The sequence below is a fragment of the Oncorhynchus masou genome, chromosome 11, assembly GCF_036934945.1.
Source record: "Oncorhynchus masou masou isolate Uvic2021 chromosome 11, UVic_Omas_1.1, whole genome shotgun sequence".
NCBI classification, from domain to species: domain Eukaryota; kingdom Metazoa; phylum Chordata; class Actinopteri; order Salmoniformes; family Salmonidae; genus Oncorhynchus; species Oncorhynchus masou.
In genome coordinates this window covers 14,387,234-14,405,590 of record NC_088222.1, presented here as the reverse complement: position 1 = coordinate 14,405,590, position 18,357 = coordinate 14,387,234, and the positions used below count along the sequence as shown (strand labels likewise).

The window sequence follows — 18,357 nt, the reverse complement described above, 5'->3', positions numbered from 1 at the left end:
ATGTAAAGTGTTGGACCCATGTTTCATGAGCTAAAATAAAAGTTCCCAGAATTGTTCCATACTCACAAAATTAACATTTCTCACAAATGTGCCCAAATTTGTTTAGTGCGCATTTAGGCTTTGCCAAGATAATCCATCCACCTGACAGGTGTGGCATATTAAGAAGCTGATTAAACAGCATGATCATTACACAGGTACACCTTGTGCTGGGGCAATAAAATGCCACAAAAAATGTTAAGTATTGTCACACAACACAATGCCACAGATGTTTAAGATTGAGGGAGTGTGCAATTGGCATGCTGAATGCAGTAATATCCACCAGCGCTGTTGCCAGAGAATTTAATTAATTTCTCTACCATAAGCCGTTTTAGAGAGTTTGGCAGTACATCGAACCAGCCTCACAAACACAGACCACGTGTATCGTGTCATGTGGGTGAGTGGTTCGTTGATGTTAACGTTGTAAACAGTGCCCCATGGTGGCGGTGGGGTTACGGCATAAGCTACGGACAATGAACACAATTGCATTTTATCGATGGCAATTTGAATGCAGAGAGATACCATGATGAGATCCTGAGGCCCATTGTCGTCCGCCGCCATCACCGTGTTTCAGCATGATAATGCACAGCCACATGTCACTAGGATCTGTACACAATTCCTGGAAGCAGAAAATGTCCCAGTTCTTCCATGGCCTGTATACTACTCCCCAGAGATGTCACCCATTGAGGATGTTTGGGATCCTCTGGATTGACGTGTACAACAGTGTGTTCCTCTTCCCGCCAATATCCAGCAACTTCACACAGCCATTGAAGAGGAGTGTGACAACATTCCACAGGCCACAATCAACAGCCTGATCAACTCTACGCATAGTCACTTTAACTATACATTCATGTACATACTACCTCAATTGGGCCGACCAACCAGTGCTCCCACACATTGGCTAACCGGACTATATGCATTGTGTCCCGCCACCCGCCACGCCACCCACTCTTTTACGCTACTGCTACTCTCTGTTCATCATATATGCATAGTCACTTTAACCATATCTACATGTACATACTAACTCAATCCGCCTGACTAACCAGTGTCTGTATGTAACCTCGCTACTTTTATAGCCTCACTACTGTATATAGCCTGTCTTTTTACTGTTGTTTTATTTCTTTACTTACCTATTGTTCACCTAACACCTTTTTTGCACTATCGTATCGGTTAGAGCCTGTAAGTAAGCATTTCACTGTAAGGTCGACACCTGTTGTATTCGGCGCACATGACAAATAAACTTTGATTTGAGATATGTTCCGCTGCATGAGACAAATGGTGGTCACACCAAATACTGACTGGTTTGATGAACCAGGCCCCTACCTTTTTTTAAAGGTATCTGTGACCAACAGATGCATATCTGTATTCCCAGATCATGTGAAATCCATAGATTAGGGCATTAATGAATTTATTTAAATTGACTGATTTTCTTGAAATGTGAAATTGTTGCATGTTGCGTTTAGATTGTTGTTAATTATACAATAGAAGTGACTCCAAAAGAATACAATACATCATTTACCTTCATTTCTATTGGCCACAAAATCTGAAACACAGCCAAAACAAACAGCAGATGCATCCCACAAGTTTGTAGAATCACAAGTCTGATGTAATCATTGCGACCTAGGAATATGGGACCAAAACTTTTGACTACTTTAATACACAAGGGAATTTGTCCACTAAAATGGGGGGACTGTATACAAAAAGTGCTGTAATTTCTAAACATTTCACCTAAACACAAGCATTTAGCTAGGTATCACTGCACTGTTGAAGATAGAAACACTAGCATTTAGCTAGGTATTACTGCACTGTTGAAGCTGGAAACAAGCATTTCCCTGCACCTGTGCTAACATCTGCAAAGGGTGCTTCTAAAGCGGCTAGATGTTCTGTACCATTCGGCCATCAGATTTCCCACTAATGCTCATTATAGGACACATCACTGCACTCTATACTCCTCTGTAAATGGTAATCTCTGTATACCCGGGGCAAGACCCGCTGGTTGATGCTTATTTATATAGCCATCCCTCCCCCTATCTGAGATATCTATTGTAGCCCTCATCCTCCACATATGTAACAGTATACCTTCCATCCATCACCTCACCGGGCTCAAACCAGGGACCCTCTGCACACAGACAATAGTCACCCACGAAGCATCGTTACCCATCGCGCCACAAAAGCCGCAGCCCTTGCAGAGCAAGGGGAACCACTACTTCAAGGTCTCAGAGTGAGTGACGTCGCCGATTGAAACACTATTAGCGTGCAACACCACTAGCTAGCTGGCCATTTCACATCAGTTACACATACAACACTCATTCTTCCAGTCACATTCTGTTAAAGGGAGACATTCTGTCTCTACATTCAAAGACTCAATCATGGACATTTTTTTTAACCATTTTGTCCTTCGTGCTGTTGTCTGTGCCTACAGTGCATTCAGAAAATATTCAGACCCTTTACTCAGTACTTTGTTGAAGCACCTTTGTCAGCGATTACAGCCTAGAGTCTTCTTGGGTATGACGCTACAAGTTTGGCACACCTGTATTTGGAGAGTTTCTCCCATTCTTCTCTGTAGATCATCTTAAGCTCTGCCAGGTTGGATGGAGAGCGTCACTGCACAGCTATTTTCAGGTCTCCAGAGATGTTCGATCAGGTTCAAGTCCGGGCTTTGGCTGGGACACTCAAGGACATTCAGAGACTTGGCCTGAAACCACACCTGCGTTGTCCTGTTGGAAGGTGAACCTTCGCCCTAGTCTGAGGTCCTGAGTGCTCTGAAGCAGGTTTTCATCAAGGATCTCTCTGTACTTTGCTTCTTTCATCTTTCCCTCGATCTTGACTAGTCTCCCAGTCCCTGACGCAGAAAAACATCCCCACAGCATGATGCTGCCACCACCATGCTTCACCTTAGGGATGGTGGTGCCAGGTTTCCTTGGCATACAGGCCAAAGTGTTCAATCTTGGTTTCATCAGTCTACAGAATCTTGTTTCTTATGGTCTGAGAGTCCTTTAGGTGTCTTTTGGCAAGCAGGCTTTTACTGAGGAGTAAAAGGCCTGATTGGTGGAGTGTTGCAGAGATAGTTGTCCTTCTGGAAGGATCTCCCATCTCCACAGAGGAACTCTGGAGCTCTGTGAGGCATCAGGTTCTTGGTCATCTCCCTTCCAAGCCCCCACCCATTGCTCAGTGTGTCTGGGCAACCGGCTCTAGGAAGAGTCTTGGTGGTTCCGAACTTCTTCCATCTAAGAATGATGGCAGCTACTGTGTTCTTGTGGTCCTTCAATGCAGCAGAAAATTTGCCTCGACACAATCTGGCCTTCGACCTCATGGCTTGGTTTTTTCTCTGACATGCACTGGTCAACGGTTGGACCTTGTATAGACAGGTGTGTGCTTTCCAAATCAGGTCCAATCAATTGAATTTACCACAGGTAGACTCCAATCAAGTTGTAGAAACTTCTTAAGGATGATCAATGGAAACAGGATGCACCTGAGCTCAATTTCGAGTCTCATAGCAAAGGGTCTGAATACTTATGTAAATAAGGTATCAGATTTTTTTTAAATAAATTTGCAAAAATGTCTAAAAACCTGTTTTCGCTTTGTCATTGTTAGGTAGTGTTTGTAGATTGGGGATTTTTATTTATTTAATCCATTTTAGAATAAGGCTGTAACTTCGGTCTAAGGCACTGCATCTCAGTGCAAGTGCCTTAGACCACTGCGCCACTCGGGAGCCCAGTTACAGCCTACAGTCCCGTCCCTGGTTCGATTCCAGGCTGTATCACATCCGGCCGTGATTGGGAGTGCCATAGGGTGTGCACAATTTGCCCAGCGTTGTCCAGGGTAGGTCGTCATAAAGGTTAAATACCTTTTTTGGGAAAAGTCAAAGGGTCTGAACACTTTCCGAATGCACTGTAACAATGTTTGTGCCATCTTTGTACTGCTACCATGTTGTGCTGCTGCCATGTTGTCACACTGTGTTGCTACCATCTTGAGTTGTTGTCATGTTGTGTCGTTGTCTTAGGTCTCTGTTTTATAGTGTTGTAGTGATGTATGTATTGTCCTACATTTCATTTTTTTATAGCAGCCCCCGTCCCACAAGAGGCCTTTTGCTATGCAGTCATTGTAAATAAGAATTTGTTCGTAATTGACTCGCCTGGTTAAATAAATGAAACAATTTAAACATACAAAAAGTTAAGCATCAGAATACCTCAGATCTCTTACCTCCCTTATAAACTCTCCTTTATACAACTTACACGTGCATACTGTTCAGAGTCATATTGTAATTCATGTTTATCCATAGATCAAAATGGCATACTGTGTTAGGAGGATAACTGGGTTCTTGAGAGCTTTTTGCGTATTTTCTTATCCAAAAATGAAGTGTCGAATAACTTTCTCTTTCTTATTCAATGTGTTTAACTTCTGTTTGCGGAAAGCTTGTACTAATAAACGGTTTCATTTTAAACTCAAAACAACCATGGGTTAATATTGTTCCCCAGACTGTAGGCCTATGATCTCATTCATGTTGCTAAATGCCATGATATAATCTCATTGTTTAAGTATGTGACCTAATGCTTACTGTACATAAAAACCCTGCTACTGTTTCCTGTCCCTGAGGACAAACAGAAGAAGAGAGAATTATGTCAGATCCTCCTTTCATTTTCTAGGAAGGAGATAATCATTTTATGGGGGAAAGACTAAAAGATGGCTGTAAAATGTATTGGGCTTGATACCTTTTTTATTTGCATATAAGCCTTTGTCAAAGAACCTGTAAATCTACAGCACCACCTACAATCCCACTCCGGTCGGATGGAGGCAGAAGTTGTCTATTGCTCAGAGAATGAGAGGACGAAAAAGGACTGTAAGATGTCTGGAGAAGCAGTAAAGGGAGGCTGCTAACTGCTAACTGCTGATGAACATGTTCTTCAGACCATTTGGTGCAATAGTTGAAGATGGACAGAAGATGAGCAAAGGTGCCACTGTTGTGGTGCCATCATCTTCATCTGCATGTCCTGCTACACCATCTTTGTTAACCTGCAAAGGCTAAAGAAGAGAGGAAGAGCATGGAGGCCATCTTAATCATTGGTTGACAAATAGTGCCTCCCACTAGCCAGGTGATGGCTGCATGGTGCAGCTGGTGAGAGGCAACTGCAGCGACACCCTAACCGGGACAACGCTGGGCTAATTGTGCGCCGCTCTATGGGATTCCCAATCACTGCCGGTTGTGATACAGTCTGGAATCTATTCAGGGTCTGTGTTGACGCCTCTAGCATTGAGATGTAGTAGTGCCTTAGACCACTGCATCACTCGGGAGCCCCATATTAATTTGACTATTTACAATAATCATATTATTTTGTGCATACTCAGTGCCGGCGGTGTTCCTATTGATCAGTCAAACCGATCGGCTCGTAACACCATCCACACTACACGATAAAGACAAAAAAACTGTGACACTGCTAGAACTTTGTCGGAACCTACAACTGCATGTAGTGGTACTTAAATCAGCAGACCTAGACCCAGTCACACTTAACGAGCCAAGACGTAGTGGTACTGAATCAGCAGACCTAGACCCAGTCACACTTAACGAGCCAAGACGTAGTGGTACTGAATCAGCAGACCTAGACCCAGTCACACTTAACGAGCCAAGACGTAGTGGTACTTAAATCAGCAGACCTAGACCCAGTCACACTTAACGAGCCAAGACGTAGTGGTACTGAATCAGCAGACCTAGACCCAGTCACACTTAACGAGCCAAGACGTAGTGGTACTGAATCAGCAGACCTAGACCCAGTCACACTTAACGAGCCAAGACGTAGTGGTACTGAATCAGCAGACCTAGACCCAGTCACACTGAACGAGCCAAGACGTAGTGGTACTGAATCAGCAGACCTAAACCCTATCACACTAAACGAGCCAAGACATAGTGGTACTGAATCAGCAGACCTAAACCCTGTCACACTGAACGAGCCAAGACATAGTGGTACTTAAATCAGCAGACCTAGACCCAGTCACACTGAACGAGCCAAGACGTAGTGGTACTGAATCAGCAGACCTAAACCTTGTCACACTGAACGAGCCAAGATGTAGTGGTGCTGAATCAGCAGACCTAGACCCTGTCACACTGAATGAGCCAAGATGTAGTGGTGCTGAATCAGCAGACCTAAACCCTGTCACACTGAACGAGCCAAGACGTAGTGGTACTGAATCAGCAGACCTAGACCCTGTCACACTGAATGAGCCAAGATGTAGTGGTGCTGAATCAGCAGACCTAAACCCTGTCACACTGAACGAGCCAAGACATAGTGGTACTGAATCAGCAGACCTAGACCCTGTCACACTGAACGAGCCAAGACGTAGTGGTACTGAATCAGCAGACCTAGACCCTGTCACACTGAACGAGCCAAGACGTAGTGGTACTGAATCAGCAGACCTAGACCCTGTCACACTGAACGAGCCAAGACGTAGTGGTACTGAATCAGCAGACCTAGACCCTGTCACACTGAAGGAGCTAAGACGTCCGACAATCATTTACAACCTAAGAATTTGCCCACGACATGGACATTTTGTCTGGGATGTCAAAATCATGGCAAAAGACAGCTAACATCGTACAGTCTGCAAAGGCCTTAACAGAACCTGCCTCCCACCTGCTGTGTATTGGCGTCCAAGCTAGCTAGTAATGCCTGCCTAACACCTGCCCTCGCAGTCGTTAACAGAACTGTTGGAAAACAGTGCCCGACAGACGGGGATGAAGTACACTATCGGTGTGCTCGCTAGCTAGATACCTATACCACCAGAGTCCTAGCGAGCAGTGTCCTTCGCTGCCGCCTGCCGAACACCTGCATTCGCCGTGGTTAACAGAACTGCGGGAATGCATTGCACAACAGACGGGGTCGACAGTCTACAGTTGTCCTAGATATCGCTCTCTTCTTATTCCATGGAGTTTAATTGGCGGTTGGCATCCAAGGTTATGTGGCATTACCACCTACTGTACTGGAGCGCCCCCAACCAACTCCCGCCTGTGTACCAGAGTCCTAGCTAAAAAAGATACCAAGGGAAGTAGAAAGGGGGGTTCCTGCATATGAAAAAATGAAGGATAGCAGCACACTCTAGGAGCTCAGATGCAATTACTTAATAACCTAATAACCAACGTTTCGACAGACGTTGGTTATTATTGCATGTTGTCAGCAGCTTAGGTTATTATTAGGTTATTAACTGATTGTATCTGAGCTCCGAGAGTGTGCGGCTCTCTTTTCTGTTTTTGTGTGTTCTATTCTGCTAGCCAGAACCTTGCCTAAACTGTTGTGCGTTTCTTTCGCCTCCAGTCTCATGAAGACATAACATGCGCAGTTTGATCTACTCTAGAGATATAAGGAGGAAATAGGAATCCCATTGGGCAATGAATGGAGGTAGTATAACGCCCCACCCAGCAGACTGTCGACCAATCGCTTTCACGTTCACGCGTCGTGCTACGTCATGTGGTTGCTAAGCTAACGTACCTATTTTCCTCGAAAGTACGTAATGTCACGATTTCAAAGCCATACAATATTGCATAGGAAATTAATTATCTTACATCTCGGAAAATATTTGTAATGTTGTACTTGATGACAAAATTCATGCTAATGTGTGTTTTTAAGCTAGCGCCCAATTGACTCCATGAAGGAGAGCTCTCCCTGTCCCAGAATCGTCCAGACTGCACCGTATGGCCCACTGACGTACAATGGGCAACGTACACAATAGGCGGTAATACGATTGCAATGGAGATTCCTATCTCCTCAAAAGGACTGTATTTCTGGCTACTCCAGAAAGTAATGTTGCACGCAACCTCAGTAACTCAAGCACAAGGCCAACCTGGGTAGTCTACTGCTGGCTGCTATTAGCAAATAAATTATCCTTATAACCTCTTCTGTGAGCGATTTAAATAAATTGTTAAAATGACATAGATCTGGTGTATTACAATAAATTATTGGTACCATAATTGTCTTCGATTTTTTTTTTTTTACACAAAGATATACATTTTTCCATTCACTATAATGGGGCCTAGTTCTGCTAACAAATGCCTGCAGTACAGTGGTCAGACTTGAACTTCCGTGATTTCAAGAGGGAGCAAGCGGTCTCCTCCATAGAGAATGATAGATGCCTCTAGTGGACAAAATGCTATTTTTGCGTGGGCAGCGCTATTGCGGCAGCCACTATGCTTCCACCATTTTAAAGTAGTCAAAATAGTCATCTGGGTGGGGTTTCCTATGGGTTGTAGCCATAATGGCGCCGTGACTGTCCATGCTGTCACAGATGAGTCCTCTATCTATCTCTATGTTCTCCCCTCGTCTGCTGCATACTTTTTTATGGGGACAGCTGGGATACCTTTCTCGGCAATCAAAGCCAATCGAGGAACACGTCCAAACTGATCTCAGTACTTGAGTACTAAGCTATTGGAAATCCAAATAATTTATTTATATTATGTATTTGGATAAATACCACATCATTTTTTACAAATAATATTCTATATTCTTCAATAAATTGACTTGTTCATATCTTTCTATCTCTCCAGTATAGCTATTTATGGTAGTAAAATGAAATCATTGCTGTAGCTGTATCAAAAATCATATACATTTGGCCATTTGGGTCATTTCCATAATATTCAGATGGGCCATAAAAAAAGCTTTTATATATGATCAGATATTTGGAGCCACCCAGACTTCAACTGGTGTTCATGAAATCGTATCACAGAGTTACTGTCTTTGATCGTATTGTATTCAGGCAGTTTATAAAGTCCAGAGAGGGGGTCCTCGGGCACGACTTGCGCAGCCATGTCCATTGTGTAATTTTAGAACTCTGTTTTTTGTTTTGTGCTTATGTATTTTCTAGCATAAGCTGCTGGGCTAGCCAGCTCCTTAAAATATTGTATTAATAGCTTGCTAAATCACAAAGTAAGGTGTATTGTAGCTAGATGACACTACGTAGCCATCGATAGCATGCAACAAAAGGTAATTTTCTCTCTGCGAGATCAATTCCGCATGCTAGCATGTCCGGCTAAATTTCAAGTTGGAATGCATATATTTTGATCAATCGCCTAGCTCTGATTTATTCCAATAAATTATCTATTACCAAAAGCATGCTGACTTGCCAATTTTATTAGTCATAGGTTCAGATCCTCTATCAGTCTTTCCTAAAAAAAAGCGATCTAACGTTATGCTTGCCAGAATATACTGACCCCTACCATTATGCTTGTTTACACTGAGCTGCACCGGGGTCGGAACGCAATCATGGTTACATTAAAAGACAATGTATTCTTGATCTGTCAATGCCATCAGGAGGCTCCATGTGGAGGTTATGATGCAAAATTGCAGAGCCTCTGGAGGCCAAATCTTGCAATACATAGGGCTCAACAGCTCCACATATTTCCATGTAGCCAGTGCTTAATATTGTCAGGAGCTGAGTAGGGAAAGGGGGGATACCTAGTCAGTTGTCCAACTGAACGTATCTTCCACATTTAACCCAGAGAGCTGCAGGGGGCTGCCTTAATCAATGTCTTCAGCACCTGGGGAACATTGATTAAACTGCTTAGTTCAGAATGACAGATGTTTACCTTGTCAGCTCAAGGATTCGATCCAGCAACCTTCCCGTTCCTGGCCCAACGCTCTAACCACTAAGCTACCCACTAGTACCGGCAACTCACATTTTCTACTGCTTGAGCTCTTGTTTCTCTTATAGAATATTAGCTCAAAAGTATTATAGAGCTGCTGCACCAAAATTGAGTACCGGCACCTATTTCAGTCCAAGTCAAGCACTGCATATAGCTCCACAATGACATGATTGGTTGATGGTAGGTGGGGGTGCAGTTCATCCTGTATAAACACAAACTCGCTTACTTCACTTAAAAACATGGAGAACTTTGACAAAAGACTATCAAGAACAAATTCACCAATATAATGCATCTTTATGTAAGGATTTCAAAGACACAAAAATAAGTTTGAACTCCTGGAAAGACATTGTGGAGGAAGCTCCTGAGTGGCGCAGCGGTCTAAGGCACTGCATCTCAGTGCAAGAGGCATCACTACAGTCCCTGGTTTGAATCCAGGCTGTATCACATCTGGCCATGATTGGGAGTCCCATAGGGCGGCACACAATTGCCCCAGCGTTGCCGGGGTAGGCCGTCATTGTAAATGAGAATTTGTTCTTATAACTGACTTGCCTAGTTAAATAAAGGTTCAAAATAAATAATAATAGGTATACAGTTGAAGTTGGGAGTTTACGTACACTGAGGTTGGAGTCATTAAAACTCATTTTCCAAACACTCCACAAATGTCTTGTTAACAAACTATAGTTTTGGCAAGTCGTTTAGGACATCTACTTTGTGCATGACATAAGTAATTTTTCCAACAATTGTTTACAGACAGATTATTTAACTTATAATTCACTGTATCACAATTCCAGTGGGTCAGAAGTTTACATACACAAAGTTGACTGCTTTTAAACAGCTTGGAAAATTCCAGAAAATTATGTCATGGCTTTAGACGCTTCTGTTAGGCTAATTGACATCATTTGAGTCAATTGGAGGTGTACCTGTGGATGTATTTCAAGGCCTACCTTCAAACTCGGTGCCTTTTTGCATGACAACATGGGAAAATCAAAGGAAATCAGCCAAGACCTCAGAAAAACAATTGTAGATCTCCACAAGTCTGGTTAATCCTTGGGAGCAATTCCCAAATGCTTGAAGGTACCATGTTCATCTGTGCAAACAATAGTACGCAAGTATAAACACCATGGGACCACCAGCCATCAAACCGCTCAGGAAGGAGATGTGTTCTGTCTGTTAGAGGTGAACGTACTTTGGTGCAAAAAGTGCAAATCAATCCCAGAACAACAGCAAAGGACCTTGTGAAGATGCTGGAGGAAACAGGTACAAAAGTATCTGTATCCACAGTAAAACGAGTCCTATATCGACATAATCTGAAAGAACGTTCAGCAAGGAAGAAGCCACTGCTCCAAAATCACCATAAATAAGCCAGACTAAGGTTTGCAACTGCACATGGAGAAATGTCCTCTGGTCTGATGAAACAAAAATAGAACTCTTTGGCCATAATGACCATCATTATGTTTGGAGGAAAAGTGGGATGCTTGCAAGCTGAAGAATACCATCCCAACTGTGAAGCACGGGGGTGGCAGCATGATGTTGTGATGGTGCTTTGCTGCAGGAGGGACTGGTGCACTTCACAAAATATATGGCATCATGAGGAAGGAGAATTATGTGGATATATTGAAGCAACATCTCAAGACATCAGTCAGGAAGTTAAAGCTTGGTCGCAAATGGGTCTTCCAAATGGACAATGACCCCAAGCATACTTCCAAAGTTGTGGAAAATGGCTAAAGGACAACAAAGGCAAGGTATTGGAGTGGCCATCAAAAGCCCTGACCTCATCCTATAGCAAATTTGTGGGCAGAACTGAAAAAGCGTATGTGAGCAAGTAGGCCTACAAACCTGACTCAGTTACACCGGCTCTGTCAGGAGGAATGGGCCAAAATTCACCCAACACATTGTGGGAAGCTTGTGGAAGGCTACCCTAAACATTTGACCCAAGTTAAACAATTTAAAGGCAATCCTACCAAATACTAATTGATTGTATGTAAACTTCTGAACCACTGTGAATGTGATGAAAGAAATCAAATCTGAAAGAAATCATTCTCTCTACTATTATTCTGACATTTCACATTCTTAAAATAAAGTGGTGATCCTAACTGACCTAAGACAGGGAATTTTTACAAGGATTAAATGTCAGGAATTGTGAAACACTTAGTTTAAATGTATTTGGCTAAGGTGTATGTCAATTTCCGACTTCAACTGTAGATGCAGTAAAGAGGTCAATGGAATGCAGACCGTGGGGGATAGAAGGGCAATGGATTGGCTCACATTCAACAAATCTGATCTAAGTGAATATTTGTCAAATCCGTCATGATTGATGTATTGTAACAGGCCAAAAATGTGGGTACTAAATTCCGATTTGGATATATTTAGCTGTTTTCGCTGCATAACATTTAGAAGTCGTCCCTTTTCAGGTTTAGAAGAAGTGATTAGTAAATGCTAACTCCCGTTTGTATAAGCAGGTTAGCGTAGCTAGCACACAGAAATTGGTGGTGTAGTCAAAGTCGTTTTAAACTGTAATGCAGTTGATTGATGACATGAACATGTATTGCGGTTGACCTCCATACAAACATATAGTGTGAAATACACATAAACAACAGCCTAAATGTAGGCTGATTTGGCTGGGGGGCAGTGAGGAGATTCGGGAAAGAGATGCAGGTGGGAAAATGGCGCATCCTTTTTTACTTCATGCTATTTTGGCTGAGCTTTGTCAAGCAGCGGGAAACGGACTCCAACAACTCAGAAGAGGTAAGGTATTTTCTTTTTGTTTAGCCAGTTGCTCGTAATTAGCTGGATGGCTATAGAGATGAATCCTGAATCACTACGAGACCAATTTATTGGATGCGTATGACAGCTGCCCGAAGCTCAAGATGTATGACTTGCTCTGACTTCTGCGGCGGCCGCATCGCTGTAAACGCTTTACAGCCACTGCAGACTCGGATTGACCATAAAATCAGCTTTTAAGACACTGTATCTGGCACGAGATATGGATCGGAAAACATACCTCAATGCAGGATTGGATATGCCACTAAATTTGACCTTTATCCACACTGATACATTGAGAAGATTGAAATACTGCTAATTTTCCCAGAAAACTGCCCTTTTTGTTCTCATGCTAGCTAGTAGTAGCCATCGCAGTCATTTTGGAATGTAGGGTCAGCCAATCAACTCCTTTGTTGTTCAACGCCACGTGCCATTCCATAATGGCTGCTTTGGCTGATGTTAGCTAGCCTGATAACACAAAGGACTGTTTTCCAGTTTTTCAGTGTGGATGTGTGTACAGTGTAGATGAAGTGTGGATGAAGGTACAACTTGCAGTACAGTACCCATCCCTTAATTGAGGTACGTTTTCCGACCCTTATCTCCTGTCGGCTCCACAGTGTCTCAATGTAACCATGATTGCGTTTAGACCCCAGTGCAGCTCAGTGTAAACAAGCATAATGATAGGGTCGGTATCTTCGGCCAACCTTAGATTGCAGTGACCCCTTAGTTCCATTCCATAACTTTACCCTGTTGTGCCCTTTTCATCTTTTCAGCCTTAAACCTGTGCCAGAACCGTGAAATCTGATGTTCCAAAATGCCTCATAAACTCCTCAAGTTACTCCTGGGAAGTTACCAGTGGCTGGCCAGTTACTGGCCCGTCCTTATGCCGAGGGGAATCCGCCTGTACACATTTGAACAGATCCCGTTATTCATGAAAGAAAACCCATACATTACAGATGGATACAGAGCCCGTTTACAATCCAAACTTTGTTTAAAAAGGTATGTCAAGAGAATAATATAGCTAAGCTCAATGTAAAGTAGATGTTGTTGTACAGTGTTGTTGCTAGTTGTCGTATCCCAGGTCTATACTGTCTTGCCAACTCATATGGCTATTGTCATGTCAAACAAAATTACCATAGCAGTTGGCAAGACAGCACAAACAGATCTGGAACCAGGCTAGTTGTTGTGTATTGTTTTCCACCCCTCTAGCATCTTTGTGCTGTCCAATGAAACAGTCAACATATGGACTCATCTGTTGGGCTTCCTCCTGTTCTTCCTACTGGGGGTGAATGACATGTCTACAGTCCTGCCGGCTTCAGGTGCCAACAGAGAAGACTATGTCATCTACTGCATAGCACTCTTCTGCTTTCAGGTGTGTGTTTGGGTGGGTGGGTGAGAGTGAGAGTGAGAGAGAGATGGACAGAAAGAAAGAGAGTGAGAGGTCACAGCTATCTGTCAGTCTTATTTTCTTGTGGTTTACAGGTCTTACCTGTGTTCAGGAGAAGTAATGCTGGTGTATTTGACCTGTTTTTCTAGGTGTGTATGCTGTGTTCTGCAGGGTATCACATGTTCTCCTGCCACCTCTCAGAGAAGACGTGTCATCGCTGGTTGGCGCTGGACTTCGTTGGAATCTCTGTGGGAATCCTGGGCTGTTACATTCCAGGGGTCTTCTATGCCTTCTACTGCATCACTGTATGTTCAACAATAATACATTCCATTATTTGTTTTCTTTTTCCACTCATACTGTTTGTTTTTGTAAATGTATAGTTGTGCAAACTGTCTCTGAAATCCCATCTCTTCTCCCCACATATCTTTCCCCGTTTCCTGTCTACTACCCCCTCCCTCTTTCTCTCATCAATAGTTCTGGAGACAGGTGTACCTGGTGACTGCTCTAGCGTTGATATTGGCCGTGTTCTTAGCTCAGATCCACCCTCACTACCACTCTAAGGAGTGGCGACACCAGCGTACTGCCATCTTCTGCTCCGTGGCTGGCTACGGGATCATCCCCGCCGGCCACTGGGTCTGGCTCAATGAAGGCCTCGGCTCAGCTGTCGTCCAGGTGAGGCAACAGGTTCCTGAATCAACACTTTATTTGAAAGTGGGTTGACTTCATAACACATTCATAAACAGTACAATTATGCATCAGAGTCAAGTATTGATACCCTTACCATCTGTTCTCTCTGTCTGCAGTTGTTCCTCCCTCGTGTGATTGTGATGTATTTGATAGCTGGAGCTGCGTTCCTCTTTTACATCTCTAAAATCCCAGAACGCTGCTTCCCAGGTGAGCCTTCATGCTTGACACATCTATTCCACAATATTACAAATGACTGCATGTGATTAAGTGCACCTTGTCTTGCTCAAGTGACCTTGTGTTGCACTTTGACCTCCACAGGTCAACTGAACTATCTGGGTGCCAGCCACCAGGTGTGGCATGTCCTTGTGGTGTTTTTGCTCTACTGGTGGCACCAGACTGCAGTATATATAATGAAATTCAGGCACAGCCAGCCATGCCCTCCTTTCTACACCCAGCCTGGTCTCATAGACTAGACGTAACATAATAAAAGTAAATCCGGGACACTCAAATTAGTATGATATGTTACGTTTGGTATGGGTGGTTGGTCGAGGTGGATGGGTGGGTGAATGCCTAGCTATCCAAAAGGTTGTGTGTTCAAATCTCGTCACGGACAACTTTAGCAAATTTTCAACGACTTGAACTTTTTAGCTACCTTGAAACTACTTAGCATGTTAGCTAACCCTTCCCCTAACTCTTTTAGCCAGCTCTTCCCCTAACTTTAACCCTTTAACCTAACTCCGATCCTTAACCCATAACCTTAAACTAGCTAACATTAGCCAGCTAGCTAACGTTGGGTACAACTAATTGGTATTCGTAACATATCATACGTATTGCAAATATGTAACATATATTGTACATTTACAGATTCATAACAAATTGTACATTTAGCAAATTCTTAACATATCATCCAAATTGTAATTCATAACTTATCATATGAAATGGATGATAACATCCACAAATTAATACATACAATACGAAACGTAACATATACTAAATGAAGTGTCTCAGAATTACATACAGAATAATACAAAATGCTGAGAGACCAGATTGCTACACAAACAGTGACTAGAGCCTCAAGCTGGCCCAACCACCGACTGAGCAACAACCAGCCACTCGATGCAATTAAACCAGACTACAGACCTCTAGAATTCTATCATACAGATGCCCAGTCAAGCAGACAAGAGAGTAGCCTCCCTACCAGAACAACTATAACCATACCGTTAGACCTTGCAGATGTCTGTAGAAAGAGCGAACGAGTAAAAGAGTGGAACCATCTCTCTGGTTTTAAGGATTGCTATTGGTGGTATGCAATCGTATCTGCTTTCTGCTGAGACTTCTGTAAGGCCAGGTTATAAGAAGGAAAGACATGTCAGTCATAGCCTCGTCGCAGGTCTGGGAAGCAAGATGGCACAAACAGACCTGGGACCAGTCTTGGTGAAGTCACTAGGACACACAGTACAGCTTCAACTGAACATATTATTTTATTCTCCGATTATCTTTTCGTATTCAAGATTGTTTTTTTAACCTGATTTGTATCTATTAATTTGCATGTAAGCTACTGTTTGAATGTTACATGCTGTGTAATGGTACTTCTTGAAATGCTTTCTTGAGCACATGGGACTTTACAAGGGTTATGTGCAATCTAGAATATATATCCTTTGGAAACCGAACATAGAGCCTATTTTCAGTTGTTTTTGCCTGCATAGTTATCTTACTGTATTTCATTAATGGTGGGTTGAGTAGTTATCTTACTGTATTTCATTAATGGTGGGTTGAGTAGTTATCTTACTGTATTTCATTAACGGTGGGGCTGAGTAGTTATCTTACTATATTTCATTAACAGTGGGGCTGAGTAGTTATCTTACTGTATTTCATTAACGGTGGGGCTGAGTAGTTATCTTACTGTATTTCATTAACGGTGGGGCTGAGTAGTTATCTTACTATATTTCATTAACAGTGGGGCTGAGTAGTTATCTTACTGTATTTCATTAATGGTGGGGCTGAGTAGTTATCTTACTGTATTTCATTAACGGTGGGGCTGAGTAGTTATCTTACTATATTTCATTAACAGTGGGGCTGAGTAGTTATCTTACTGTATTTCATTAATGGTGGGGCTGAGTAGTTATCTTACTGTATTTCATTAACGGTGGGGCTGAGTAGTTATCTTACTGTATTTCATTAACGGTGGGGCTGAGTAGTTATCTTACTGTATTTCATTAACGGTGGGGCTGAGTAGTTATCTTACTGTATTTCATTAACAGTGGGGCTGAGTAGTTATCTTACTGTATTTCATTAACGGTGGGGCTGAGTAGTTATCTTACTGTATTTCATTAATGGTGGGGCTGAGTAGTTATCTTACTGTATTTCATTAATGGTGGGGCTGAGTAGTTATCTTACTGTATTTCATTAATGGTGGGTTACTTTTAGTATTAGTGGTCAACTGAACCCGTTCCTCTCACAATCCACTTGAATCTAAGGGCTGATTCAGGAATTGTTTAGAGAGTTGGTTACATTTAAACATAAACCCAATTAAATAGATTGGGAGTAAATTACCCTTGCTTTAATTAGTTTGTTAATAGACTATTTATGAATCTGTCCCTCTATTCACTTACTATATAACCTAACGTAGCGATGTAAAAGCAACACCTGAGTAGAATACCCCACACTCTGGTCCTGATGATATTTATTTTTTTAAATAACTTGTGAAAGGTTCTCTTCTGCACTATTCAACCAATCCAGTAAATGTGAAGGAGGAGTTAAGATGGAGCGTCGCCTTTTTAAGCGTCCAAAAGCTGAAGTCGCGTCACAGGCTCCTCCATTTCCACTGAAAACCGGTTGCACCCAGTGTTTGCAACCCCGCTGATGGTGCTTACTATATAGTACATGGGTGTGTGAACAACTGCATAAGAACAAATACTTTAGAGGCCAGTATTATCTATTGTATGACTAATACTGTACGGTTTTACAATCACATTACTGACAGGTCTATCTATGCACAATATGGTGTCCTGTAGATCACAGGTGGCTGGTGGCACCTTAATTGTGTGTGTGGGGGGGGGGGGGGGACATGCTTATAGTAATTGGCTGGAATTGATTTGATGGAATGACATAGAAGTGTTTTAATACCATTGTTATGAGCCGTCCTCCCCTCACCAGCCTCCTGTATTGTAGATCTCCTACTGTGTAGCTAATACCCATAGAGGTCATTCGACCGTGTCAGATAATGATGCTCAGAACATATCACAGCCGTTAAAGGCCCACTGTGACATTCACAGCCTATATTGACTGTTTGTTAGCCTTGTTTGTAAATGAGCTTTTGTTTCAAGTATGCCTTTAATTATTTCACTGTATTTTACCTGGTTGCTATAATGTCGGTCTTTGGTTGTCCAACATTTGTTTTTTCATTCATTTAGGCATTATTGATGGACTTCCTTTTGAATGCTGGAATGCACTGACTAAAGGGACACATTATTTTAATCTGTAATATGACATGTCTCGAGTATTATAAATTAATAAAGAATGCCTAAAAGGATTGTCATTGTTGAATTCAAATGTCAGAAAAAAGAAGCCATTACTCTCATTTACTTTCACTTGTGGCTATATACGGTCATTAGAAAATGGCATCCTCAAAGTTAAGAGCATAGTCTCCTTGCCATCACATCTTATACAAAGGCATAGTTGTCAAAACAATATTTTCAATTAATCCCATTCTACAATCTGTTGTAAACTCTGACCTCCCAGTGCAAATTGAGGGATTATAATATACAGGCATTGTTCTTTTCTTACAGCTACTAATTGGAATTTTGTAAGAAAGGGTTAGAGTTAGACACTCCCAACAGACAACAAATCTCCAGATTAGACATGC

At 42.4% G+C, this 18,357-nt stretch overlaps 1 protein-coding gene across 2 annotated transcripts; it reads left to right on the top strand.

Moving 5' to 3' along the window:
* The first annotated feature begins 8,807 nt into the window (after window positions 1-8,807).
* Window positions 8,808-18,024, top strand: LOC135548153 (progestin and adipoQ receptor family member 3-like). Of its 2 annotated transcripts, none has more exons than XM_064977470.1 (7): window positions 8,808-8,999; window positions 13,192-13,417; window positions 13,628-13,790; window positions 13,955-14,110; window positions 14,280-14,477; window positions 14,609-14,699; window positions 14,811-18,024. In XM_064977470.1, exons 2-7 carry the CDS (start codon window positions 13,233-13,235, stop codon window positions 14,963-14,965), a joined length of 948 nt encoding a protein of 315 aa, XP_064833542.1. In that variant the 5' UTR covers window positions 8,808-8,999; window positions 13,192-13,232; the 3' UTR covers window positions 14,966-18,024. The 2 variants fall into 2 exon arrangements, with proteins under 2 accessions (XP_064833542.1, XP_064833541.1); XM_064977469.1 differs by having other exon boundaries at window positions 8,808-12,403.
* Window positions 18,025-18,357: the final 333 nt, after the last annotated feature.

Bases quoted from the DNA above. Each gene is read 5' to 3' on its own strand.
- LOC135548153 (XM_064977470.1), top strand. From the start codon at position 13,233: ATGCCTCATAAACTCCTCAAGTTACTCCTGGGAAGTTACCAGTGGCTG. The intron at 13,791-13,954 runs GTGTGTGTTTGG...CTGTTTTTCTAG, and splicing joins TAGCACTCTTCTGCTTTCAG to GTGTGTATGCTGTGTTCTGC. The intron at 14,111-14,279 runs GTATGTTCAACA...TCTCATCAATAG, and splicing joins ATGCCTTCTACTGCATCACT to TTCTGGAGACAGGTGTACCT.